General features: G+C 40.1%; 1 protein-coding gene across 1 annotated transcript in view; it reads left to right on the top strand.

The window, feature by feature from the left end:
* LOC143329349 (cadherin-18-like) overlaps positions 1-9604 on the top strand; it is a 194364-nt gene extending 184760 nt beyond the window's left edge. The window contains exons 11-12 of the mRNA XM_076745192.1: positions 2022-2288; positions 5907-9604. Coding sequence (XP_076601307.1) covers positions 2022-2288; positions 5907-6562 — 923 coding nt within the window. The 3' untranslated portion in view covers positions 6563-9604. The remainder of the gene's footprint in view (positions 1-2021; positions 2289-5906) is intronic.
* Positions 9605-13118: the final 3514 nt, after the last annotated feature.

Raw genomic sequence — 13118 nt, 5'->3', positions numbered from 1 at the left:
TACACTGTCTAAGAAACACAAAATGGAGTCACTATGAATTAACTTTGTTTGCCAACAATAGTTTCATGAAGTGTTTCCAAGCCCATGTAGAAATATCCCTTATACAACCATGTGTTTCACAAATGGTGAACCTCGCCCGATCCTAGCTTGTGAACAACTGAGCCTCTCTCTCCTCCCCAATTATTCCCCACTGTTGATCTTTTTCATTTTAATAATTATCTATTTTTTCTCAGTGATAAAGAACATAAGATGTTCTTGTGATGGTCCTTGAATCCCAGCTATGTGCTAACAGTGTGTAATATGCTTAGATTAAATGCAAACATATTAATACAACAAGCTTTTGTATAAGAAGTGATTGAAAAGGGCACAATGCATGCAGTAATATTACACACAGGCTCTGCTCAGGTGAAAGCCAACATCACAAACATTGCACTGCCCTTAACTGGGCTCAATTAGCATAAGGAGCATCAGTGAACAAAAACGGAGCAGAAAAAGGAAGGTACGTGAGACTCCATTAATCTGTGACATAATGTACTTACAGTTCAGTGGATGCACACGAAGCAAAGTCAAGGCAGGAACACCCATATCAGAACTCAACTAGTTGCTGGAACTAAGTAAACAGACTCTCTTGAATAGCGCCTTCAGGGAGGAGTTCCATCTCCTACTAATACCACTCTGAGACGGGCAGGGCAGAATAGTCCAAGTGGTACTGGCCTTTTTAACAACATGAGGTGCAACAAGATTGTTATGATTTACTGATCACTGAGGTTTTAGCAGGACCTAAGAGGCAGACAAATCAGCATGGGAACGAAGGGAGCCCTTAAAACACAAACTGTTTATTTTCAAGAACGAAAAAATACTAATACAAAAGTAACACTGGGAACAAACAACAAATGAAATCTCTCAAACTCAAAAACAGCCCTTAACAAAATAATCTACTACTTCGTGGAAAGCGGGTAGGAACTAACGAAAACTAGGAAAACCCACTATGGCTAATAAACTAAGCAGAGACGAAATACGCACATAGGCGACTAGGAACAAAACAACACTACTATGATAACAAGAGACAAGGAAGTGACTGGAAAATCTAGCATGAAGCTTGAACAATCTGGTGGCAAGGCATCACTGCCATGCCACTTAAATAGCAAGAGAGATCAGTGGAATCAGCCTCAGGTGCACCGTCTGCTCACAGAACCACCAGGCCACACCTACACTGCAGAAATGGAAAGAAACACACACACACACACAGCACATACACAGAAAAAAACATAACCAACATAATAACAACGCACAGCATAACAAAGATGAATGCTCTTGGATAAAGTTGAGGCTTGTTGGCAGAGTTTGGGAGCCCTTTCACAAGACCACATTCTGAAAGTGTTATGCAGGCAAGTTTTGTGGTGAAAAAGCTAATAGCTAAGAAGCTGAAAGCTAATTTAGATGTCTGCTGGGATAAATGGACTGTTTGGACTGATAAGTGGACTGATCTGCAGCTGTAAAAAACAAAACAAAACAAAAAAAAACAATGTTTTGGGTGGAGCCACAGTGACCTTGTCTAAAACGAGTTGTGACTGAATTGCATTAATCCAAAAACTTGATCTGTGAGTTTGAAATGTTGTTTTATGAAACCCTTTGGGAGCTACTTGTGTGCTATCCAATGTGCAGGTCCTTTACCTGTTTCTCCTTTTTTAATGTACAATACACCCAATGTCAGAACTACTGAAGAATAAGCCACCACATTTCAAAGTCAGTTACTTGCTCCTGCACTGCTCTACCTAATCATGTCTGATCTATGATGATGAAGAGTCATGCCTTTTTAGACAGAGTAAGATCATTCAACCAACATTTTTTACTGTGCTCGCTTAAAGTGCTGTTTGTTGTCTCCCTCACGCTTATCCAACCTTTCTCATACCATTCAACATTTCCTCTACCATTCTTTTGCCTTTCTTTGTTCATCTCACCAACCTGCTTTCTACACCTTCTTCCCTCGTCCACCTCCATCCTGTCCTCACTGTCCCCAGACAACACTGCCAGTATAATATCTCGACGGCGTGGAGGCTTCAGCCAGGACAAAGACCAGGAGTTCTTCAGCCTGGTGCTGGTGGTGGCTGATGGTGGGGAGCCTCCTCTGAGCAGCACTGCTACACTCTCCCTCAGGGTCTGCGTGTGTCAGAGGAACATTAGGGGACGTAACAGCAACATCTGTCAGGCCCAGGCTTTCCTGTCTTCAGCTGGCCTCAGCACTGGGGCATTTGTGGCCATACTCCTGTGTATTGTCATTTTACTGGGTAAGTATATGAGTGCATGTAAGTCTATCTTTGTCTTTAGATTAGATTAGATTAGATTCAACTTTATTGTCATCGTCAGAGTGCAACACAGAGACAACGATGCAGTTTTGCATCTAACCAGAAGTGCAAATAGTCATAATATCCAAAAAATATAAATACATGTAAGTAGTGCAAGTGGCATGAGGTATAAACAGTTGAGGTAGGTGCAGGTAGTGTAAGTAATTTCTATGAAACCATGTAAACAGGACAGTGTAAACACTTTATTTTCCCTTCTGATATGACATGTTTACATGAGCAGTGGAAGTATCACTGATTAAAGCCTCTACGTGTAGAATTTTACTTTTTGGAATGCAGGTTGTAGAAAGTGAACATCAGGAATCCATAAACAAAACAATTTGGCTTTATTTAGAAGAAAACAACATTGTTTTTTATTTCTGTGACACTTTATTTGAAGGGGTGTACATGAGACTGACATGACACCATCATAAACATGACATGACCCTTTATGAATGTTTGTAACTGTTATCATCAAGCGTCATTCGATCAATTATATAATTTTTACAGGTGGTCCCACACCAGAAATATGGCCCTATTGGTGGTCTGTGCAAACAGGTTATTACAATTCATTTTTGCATTTATTGTTATGTAGCAATGTCTAGTTCCCATAGAAATCAAGTCAGCATGGAGGTGGTGTGGGTGGATGGTCAAACAAAAACAGGGACTTCTACACAGGAGAACCACTATTTGCTTCCTGTGTGAAGCCAGACATCAACGCTGGCCCATTTTAACTTCCATAACATACTAAAGTTACGCCACCTGTGTAACAGTAACATACTTATTTTAATCAAATCAAACCATGATCCTTTCTTAGACCTTATCAAGCAGTTTTGTTGACTAAACCTAACCAAGTAGGTTTGGTGAGTAAACCTTACCAAACCGCAACAGTTTCACAATGTTAATCATCACAAAACTGTGACCATCTCACAACCTTAGTCACATGATCACAAAAGCTCAGTGTAACAAAAATCCAGTGTACTTGTCACTGGTACTCTCCTCAGGTTATATATGTCATTTTGGGAATGGTCATATATATTTTTTGTGAGTCAGTGGCAATTGACCTATTCAGTCACAATGGAGGAAGACCACTAACTGCATTCTGTGAGGATTCAACAGGTCCCTCCCTCGCTTCCTGTTTAATGCTGTCTTGGTTAATGTCAAGTTGTGAAAACAAAGATAATGTCAACTTTGCAGTAAAAATGACATGACTGACCAAATGTGACTGAATGACAAAAGTCATAAACATTAATAAACACTTCTTCATTTTTATGACGGGTGTCATGTCAGTTTTATCCACACCCCTTCCAATAAAATAATGCCATTTTTTTCAGATCATTCCATTCAGTGGCTTCCCCACGCATGATCATCGTAATACTTGACATAACATCTTTGGCACATTTCAGGAATTTGAAAAATGAAGCTGCACAACGCAGCTTTCACATTTTGGTCACAATGAATGTTCCAGGCTTTTTTTCATGTTTGTTGTTGAGTTATTTGTGGTCACAGAGTAGGGGCAGTTGTCAAAACATGATCTAATTATGGAACTTCTGTCATAATAACAGATGGGGAGGCAGCTTTTACTTATTATGGCCCCCTATTGTGGAACAGCCTGCCGGAGAACCTCAGTGCCGCAGAGACTGTTGATGTTTTTAAAAAGAGGCTCAAGACCCACCTTTTTAATCAGGCTTTCAATTGATTTGTTTTTATTTATCTTATTCTTGTAATCAGGCTTCTTATCATATTTAATCTTTATTCGTATCTTATTTTGTTGCATGTTTTAACGAAATGTTTAATACTATTTATTTCATTTATTCATTTTATTTCATTTTATGTTTATGTCATAGTCCCTTGGTTTTTAGCTCCAGTGTTTCCTCATGGGGGTCCTTGGTTTTTAGGTCAAGTGTTTCCTCATGGGGGCCCCCCTCACTGGGAGCTGCTCCTGGTCTACTGATGGGGGCGCTGCTGAGGGGACGGCTCTGGCCTGGATGGCTGGAGGCCTCTGCACCTTGGTGTGGGGCCTCCTGTCTGCCTGGGTCGGGGTGGTCTCGGGCGGTGCTCCCCGGTCATGAGCCGGGGGCCCTCTCAGTGTGGATGGCCCTCAAAGGTGGCTTATTCCTTGTCTTGTCCGTATGGGTGTGTGTGTGGGTGTATGTGTGCGTGCGTGCGTGTCTGTGCGTGTGTTTCTGTATGTAGTTATGAGGGTGGGAGGGCTGGGGTTTCTTCTTTGTTGTTTTTAGCCTCTGTGAGGCACTTTGTGTTGCTTTTAAGTATGAAAAGTGCCATATAAATAAATAAAGTTTGATTGATTGATTGATGGACGTGTAGTGGTGGGGGTGGTAAGTGCTGTCTTTGTGGTCTCTCATGTAGGATGGAAATGACCTCTTGCATCTTTCAAGTCATGTTGATGTCATGTCTCTTAGGGAGGTTCTTGTCTTAAGGGTGTTCCAGCAGAGAGCTTAAGGTGTTCTGATGCTTTGTAGTAAGTGCTGACTTCATGTGGCCTGAAGACTGGTAGATGTTCTTATAATCCAGCCATGTGAGGGATTCTCACTGGGATACTTGTAGTGGTCCATGTTGAACTGTATCTTTCCTTAAGGTGGCACATGCCCCCAAATATGGCACACCTTCCTCTCTCTGTCGTCCTCCTCACTAATTACACACTGTGCTCTGTGATCTTTTACTTTATAAGATGGTATATTCATCTGTTTAAGTGGGTTTTCTTTCTCTTCTCCCATTAACAATCACTTGTTATCGCCTAACATCAGTTCCAAACTTTAACATGATGACACTCGAGCTAGTTCCATTAGATGAAAGATTGTGTGATGTGGTGGTCTGCTTCCAAAGCCAGTTAAGTAACTTTTGGAAATTAGATTGTTGTCTTACATTGAGTATACTCTTTCCAGCAGTCAAAAATCAACGTCCATGCTCCAGCTCCTTGACGTCGAGGTGTTTTAATACCCCATGTGTAGAAGTTTTTGTTTATAGAATAGTGCGACAATCCAAGCGCAAATTGGTTCAGCCTGTGTCCTTCACCTCATGGGCCCATAGATCAGACCTTAGCAAAACGGTGGGATGGAATTGCGTTGTTGTCTGCCACAGTGTGTTTTTCATACTACCACTCAGGGTCACCTAAATTTGAAAGCTTCAGATTCTTTACAAAGCGGTTTTCAAAAGTTAAAATGTATTCTTCCCACATTGTGACAATGTCTGCCTGATGTTCATCATTGTACATGATGCAACTGATCAAGTATTTTAGTATTTATTTATTTGTCAATCTTTCTCCAAATTCTATTTTGATGTGATTTATGTGTTTGTTTTACAAGTAGAACTGCTCTTGAGGTTTTTGTCTGCTTTTTTCTCTTTTTTTTTGTAGTTATTATGTTTTTGTTGTTTATTGCACGTCTCTTGTGTTTTTCAGTAGAATTCAATCTGCAGTCATCCAATCATTTATTTCATGTCATTGAAAAGTACTTTGGCTCTGGTTTTCTGTTATCTCTCTATGTACTTTTCTTCTCTTTTCTTCTTTCTTCCATTTTACCTCTTCTACTTATTTCCCTCCAGCTATTGTGATGCTGTTCACCCAGCTACGAAATAAGAAAGCAAGCAAAGAGCCCTTGATTCTCTCTGAAGAGGACATCAGAGAAAATGTGGTGACCTATGATGATGAGGGAGGCGGGGAGGAGGACACAGAAGCCTTTGACATTGCTGCACTTAGAAATCCTAAAGCCTCAGAGCCTCGCAGGAAGTTCCACACCTACCTTGCCTGTGGACCCAGCACATATGGAGAGGAGGGTGAGGCAGAGGATGATGAGGAGCGGATTGTGGTGGTGAGGAGGAGGAAAGCACAGGAGTTGGATTACAGGAACTACAGCCCAGAGTCAGAACCTGCCTGGTTTGTTATTGACTGTGTTCCTCGAGAGATCAGCCAGTCAGCACCTTCGCTTCTGCTAGATAGTCATGACATCATTCAGCAGATCATCCAGCAGAAGGTGACAGAAGCAGACTCTGACACACGGGGCCCGCCGTATGACTCACTTCAAACATATGCCTATGAAGGCTGTGGGTCCTTGGCCGGGTCAGTCAGCTCTTTGGGCCTGACTGCGGCAGTGCCCGAACTAAACTATGCAGACTTGGAAGACTGGGAGCCAGAGAGGCAAACACTGGAACAAAGTGTTGGAGAGCAGCTGGCTACAGGCCAAGCTAACCCTGATACCTAATGATTTTTTATTTTATTTTGATTTATTTTTTTACCTTTTGCCAGGTTTGCTGAAACAGATTGCTTTTTACTCGTGCCATGTGAACTTTGGTGCAAGGATTAATTACTACTGCAAAAAGCTGGCAATTAGGAACTGTGATATCGTGAAATCTAAGGATAAGAAAAGCCATTTACATGTAGCATGAGAGAAGAAAACACAGACTGAAAGCAGATTTGGGGGGAAAACATCCTAGCTCAAGTGTTTATTTCTGAAATGAGGGACAAAATGTAAGCTGGACCAGAGATGACCAGAGTTGTAAAATGATGTGTTTTCCCTCTCTACTCTGCTTGTTATGTGTGTTAGTGGGAAAGGTACAGCTAGTTCTAGGTCCAAAGGATTCTGATCTTGATCTTCACAGTCATTTAAAACCCTATCACAGTTAACCTAGAGATCAATACCAAAATGGCTTGGAGCATGATGACCCAGTGTTTGAGGTTCAGGTCATTCATTGGCTTGAATAGTCGGAACATGAAGTTTTACTGATTTGTTAATCACACAGCCAAAAATTATACTCACTTGATATACAGTAAGATTTATCTGCAAAGAAAGATCTAGTTAAAGCTGTGGCCCCAGTGGAGGGGGCACAAACTGCAGGTGTTCTAAAGGCTAAAGAAAGCTGCAGACCCTTGGTGAATCATTATTATTTATCCATTCTGTAAGGTCACGGAACCCTAAATATGTTTGCATGCACATAGCGACAGCAGGACCCCGAAGTATCAGCTTCCCAGGTGTAGATTAGTGAGGGTTAGCTAATCTAAATTCAAGTTTCATGGTCATGCTCTGAGCCTAATACTAAACCAAATTGCCAAGAATGTAAGGTGATCTATCCTAACCATTTTTCCACTGCAGGTACTTAACCAATAATCTAAGATATTATACTGTACTTGTTGTCCACAATTTAACACTGCCAACCACAGAATTCTCATTGACTGTCAAGTGTTGGTCTTTCTGCTGACTTGTTTCAGTCTTAAATCTCCAACAGAAAATTCATCATTACCAGTGAAGAGCATGTTTCACAAACCTACAGGTATGTCTTGTAGGCTTGCATAGAGTAGTTCTCTCAGTCCACTTCTCTTCTCACTATACATGCAGCCAGTGGGTGATATCATCAGGCAATATAAAATGACTTATCACAGCTGTGCTGATAATACACTGTTATGCACTTTGGTCAAACCCGATGATCCTAAGGGCTTGTCCTCACTTAAAACTGATTTTCTACTATTAGTATTTGGATGAACATTTTTTTAAAGACGAATAAAGATAAGATGAAAGCTCTTTTACTCTGCCAGTAAACACCAAGCATGATGAACTATTTCAGAAGTGTGTAACTTCTCAACGAAAGTGAGTTTAGCGATCATTTTGCAATGACACCAAAAGACTGATTCATCATTTCAAACAGATTAGACTACATTATTCACAAACTTTCCAAAACACTCTATTAACTGACTTCAGCTAATTTAAAAGTCTGCTGCAAGACAATGATAAATAATAGGAGGCACAATATAGGTCTGCTGAGAGGCTTTGATACCAGGTTTGTTTTTTCATTCACATTTTTGAAACTTTGACATTTCAGACATACACAATTGACAAGTAACAATGGGACTGACTTCACACAGTCTTATGCTGAGTAGCACTGTTTTCTTACTTTGTATAGTATCTGCACATGGGATGGTCAAGGTTAGGAAAGATCATGGTTATGGCAAATAAAGTATGTGTTGTATCTCTAATTTTGTCAGATGCTGAGAAATGTTCTGGTCCACCCTCTGGCCACTAACCACTGATTCCAATTCCCTCTGAATGGCCTTCCCTCCCCAGACACTATTGAGGACCTGGACAGTTTGGTTTGTCCAACAATTATTGGTTACCCTGGTCGAATTTGGTGCAGAAATGTTTGTTATAGTCACTCTTGACAAAAAATCTGCTTGACCAATCATTATCAGTTTAAGTTAATTTTATTTATACACCCCATATCGCAAGTTAAACATTTGACTTAGGGGGCTTTACAATCTGTACTGAATCCCTTGATTGACAGCAATGCCACAGGTTGCCTGAGCAGTGCCAAAACTCCCCAAATCAAGCAGTGAACAGTAAGCAGTAATCGTAAAAGAATAAGCACATTATGTTTGATTTAATTAAGTTCTTGCAGTGGAAAAAGGCCATTTGTTGACTGTGCAATGTCCAGACCATGGCTTGAAAACAGCTACCAGGTGTACATTCTGAGGAGTGACAAGGCTGCGTGGCATGCAGAGACATGGACAACAAAACTGACAGTGATACATGGTAACACTGACAAGTGACAAGTTAATCATCGAGACCATTCCATGCCAACTGCAAGATCAGACATGACTCCCCTGCCCTTTTCTGTTTGTCACTCTCCTAGTAACCTTGCTGACTTCTGTAAATCTATGGAAATTTGTACTTCAGTGTGTATCTTTTCACTGGGCTGAAATCAATGTATCTTTTCTGATCTTTTCCGAGTGGAAATAAAAGAATAAGTCGACTGAAGAATAATCAGGAAGATGGACAAAATGAAGCCTATTTTCCCTGGTGTATATTTTTATCGGTGAATAAAAGACAAGTGATTTCAGAAGAGCTGTTTTATTATATGCTTTGATTAGTTTTTGGATCCATATGTGCAATCTTTGAAAAGTGCCAGTGTTTTGACTCCATTATTATGTCTGGTGGGGCAGATGGCCCATTTGGGATTCTCATTATGTACTGTGATAAATATGTCTTCTCTTGACAGACCATCTAAGCCTGCACTATCAATCAAAAAAAAGACAAGCTTGTTTTTCTTTTGCTCTTTCTTTTCCAGTGCTCTAAGTGGATTAACAGGGAAATAAATATTTCACACAAAGAGCCAGCAAAGTTTTTTAATTGGGACACAACAGTATTTTACATGCAATAATTGGCTTCAAATGTCTCAGAGTGCAGCTTTTACAGCCATGGAGGGATTTGTAAATCTGCCTCAGAAATGGTTTGTCTGCTGGTGTATGTACAGCTCATCCCTGGAGGCCCGATAAGGGACATAAATAAATCACCACAAAATATTTTGTAAAGCTTTTCCAATGATTAATACAGCCCTTATTACATGGTTGTTATTTTGAATTAGCTAAGCAATTTAATATGGAGTTATGCTTCCTTTTTAGATGATATTTGGTGCACTAAAGCATGAAAAATGACCCTGTCAGCTCTTTAGTAAGTTGGCTTTACACAGCATGTTCTTTTGTTTCATGTTTAGTGGAGAGTGCTTAGGTTGCCTATTCTTATGGTGCTGGTTAACAATTTCTTTAATAAAGGTGAAGTAGATAGATTGGAGTAAAGATTTCAAAACACAACACTGTATTAAAAAAAAGGTCTGGTGTTACACAACAAATTATAATAACCATCACAGCTTGTGCTGTTTATTTATTCAAGAAGTAATTAGGGAGGTTGATGTACGCACTGTCTTTGAAAACAACAGTGACCTCAACAGGGCTGAAAATATGAATAATTCATGACAAATGTAATTGGAGTCCGGAGTGAAGACAGCTTTTAAAGGGTTTCACAGGGTAAACTGCAAATACCAGGTCTGTAACCAGCACACTGACTGGTGAGATATCCAAAACCACTATGCCAGACACACACTGAATAAAGCCACTCATGGTTTCAACATTTGAATGTAAGAAAGGTACAAAAAAGAGACACCACCAATTCCAAAACTGACTAGTATGTGTGTATGTGTACGTGTACGTCTGACAGAGTGTTAATTCACGAATTCACTTGTTATTATGGTCGACTCACGGCAGCAATGAGTAGAAGTCGCACACACGCACCTTAAAAGACAGGTGCTGGACCAAAAGGAGACCACAATGAAAATATGAAGACAAGGTCTGCACACTCTAGCTTCTGTCCTCTTGCTCTTCTTCAGACTTGGCAACTCACATCAGCAAACTTCACTAGAAGTCTGTCAGTCAGACAAGAACAAACTGGTGGACTGGTGTGTGTAGTGGAGGACATGCTGACTAAGTAATTGAATTACTTTCTACATCAAGTAATGAGTAAAGTAATGTCATTGCAACTTTGTTAGAGTTGCAATGACAGGAACAGGCGCATGTTCGGGGAGACCGCTGGGGGTGTAATTGCTTTGCCAAAAGTCCATACCAGTCCAGGCAGGGCCACAGCCTGGTGTGGGGACTGCTGGGAGCTGGAACTGCTGCCTCTGTAGAGGAGTGTGACTGGGCTCACCACTGGGGAGCTTGGCCTCACTGGTGGGACAGTGATAGTAGCTTGACTGAGGCTACCTCTTGAAGGGGACAACCTTAACACAATGTTAGACAACACATCTTATTTTTCACATATCAGTGAAGTAGTTTCCTTTAATTTCAGTATCAAGCAAAACATGAGTGACTTGTCTTACTGTACATCTCATTTCATTCTAAGCAGGATTCAAACCCTGGTCACTCAGCCCCAAACCAGTGGTCCTCTCCCCTCTCTAAAGCTGATGCTTAATACACTAAAAGTTATCATCACCCCACTGTGGCAAAGCTATGTCTATACTATGTCTTCTAATTATTAAAACAAGTTAAAACATGAAAACGACTCTTATCAACACTGGCGCTTCCAGCTCATTTTAGAAGAGAGCTCTGCCCACAGTGAAATACTTCAACAAAATGCCAAATCTCTTCCTCTTAACCCTCTATTCTGTTGGCAAACACCACCACTGCACATCTTAGCCAGCATATGGGAAGGAGTGGGGCAGATGTCTGACAAAATGACACCAGCTGTGTTTTATCATTGAATATTTTTTTCTTAACTTTTTGGCAAACAGAACCCATCTGTGACCGAGCAGCTACACACACACAGCAGGTTCATCTGCTGAGTGACAGCCTGTTACACCTCTGCCCAATCCTCTCCTGCTCTTTGTAGTCATATATACTACTGTACTGTGTTTAAATACAGCCAAATTCACAGTCTAGTTATTTTCATTTACATATTTTTCTCTTTCTGTTTAAGACAATGGAACAAGTCTGAAATAGTGATTTAATCGTGTCACATGATTACTACCTATTAACCAACAGTAATTCCCAAGCTGCTGTGGTGATAAAATCATTATTTTATAATCATAATGCCATCTGACAAAATCAACATTAATTTAGATTAAGGACAACAGCTTATCTGTGTGTTTGGCATTATTGACATTTAAAATTAATGATCACAGAGACGGTTTGAGAGGAAAGGTTTAAGAAAATCTTTCATAATTTTACTGTCACACAATCCCCAACCCTTACTTGGCTGCCTCTTATTATGCAAAAGCTCAGCTGTCTGCATACACACGCTGAGCCATCATTTTAAGATTTATTTTTATTGAACTACTGCACTTCTGATCATGTTATTGTATCCCACTGTGGTCATTATAGATACATAGATCGGTAAACTTACACTAAGCTGACATAACGTAGGTATGAAAAAACACTATTTTAACCATATATACACATGGGCATAAAATCTACTGTACTAGATAAAAAATACAAATAGAATAAAAATGGAGAAGAGAATGTTGGAGTTAACATAAAATGGAGCTCTCACAGTGCAAAATAAAATTGAATGTGCAAAGTCACTTAGAGACTGCACTCAAGGTCAATTTAAAGGTGCAATATGAAAGAACTGACCACCTGCCAAAGGTCAACCCCAATCAAATAGGCAGCAGCATATCACTAGAATAACAGCTAACTGTTACTCACTACACTCTTTACTGTAGCGATCTATGGCTGTGCCTACTGACTGGCTTTAGCTTAGTTAGCCATGCAGCTAGTGGTCCTATCTGTTGACTAGAGTCTGTTTCTATTGAGTTTGAATGAAGTCTGTTTTATGATGACTTAACTTGGCAGTTAAGCTTGTTTTAGTTCAGTGAAAGAGACACACCTGAATGTACGGGTGTATTTTTCTGTCTAACAAGGAAAATAAGTGTAAGAATATATGCTTTCTTAACATTTTGTGAGTTTACATTATTTATATGTCGGAAAAAACTAAGCAAGCTTGTCAAATGTAATCAACTTATCACTCAAATACATCTCACAGCTGAAACTACAGGAGGTCATTCTATTGTACTGTTGTCTCTTGAAATACAGAGTAAGTGGTACTAGACAGGAAGGGTTGTGGCTAACTGGTTAACATGCTAACTTCAGTAGAGATCTCTGCAACAATATACATAAGTATCTTTGACAAAACTGTTAGTTTTATCATTTTAGTTAATTTTAGGAAACATTTTCCCTGCCAATAACAAGATTTTCCATCACTTATGATAGACCACTATTCTGGTAATCCATGATTCCACTGTTATATGGTGGGAGGCGCTGTTATAGATCATGTGAAAATGTGCAGCACTTTCAGGTCTAAAAACCAGTGAAGAAGATCTGGAAACCAGAAGAAGAGGACAGGGTTGTTTCGCACATGTAATGTGCCAAAGACACTACATCTGAACCACACCAGCCTAACACTGAAAAATGCTGGTGCCCAGAGAGATGTATGGCTATGC

Source organism: Chaetodon auriga, chromosome 12 (assembly GCF_051107435.1).
Source record: "Chaetodon auriga isolate fChaAug3 chromosome 12, fChaAug3.hap1, whole genome shotgun sequence".
NCBI lineage: Eukaryota > Metazoa > Chordata > Actinopteri > Chaetodontiformes > Chaetodontidae > Chaetodon > Chaetodon auriga.
This window is presented reverse-complemented; position numbering and strand designations above follow the sequence as displayed.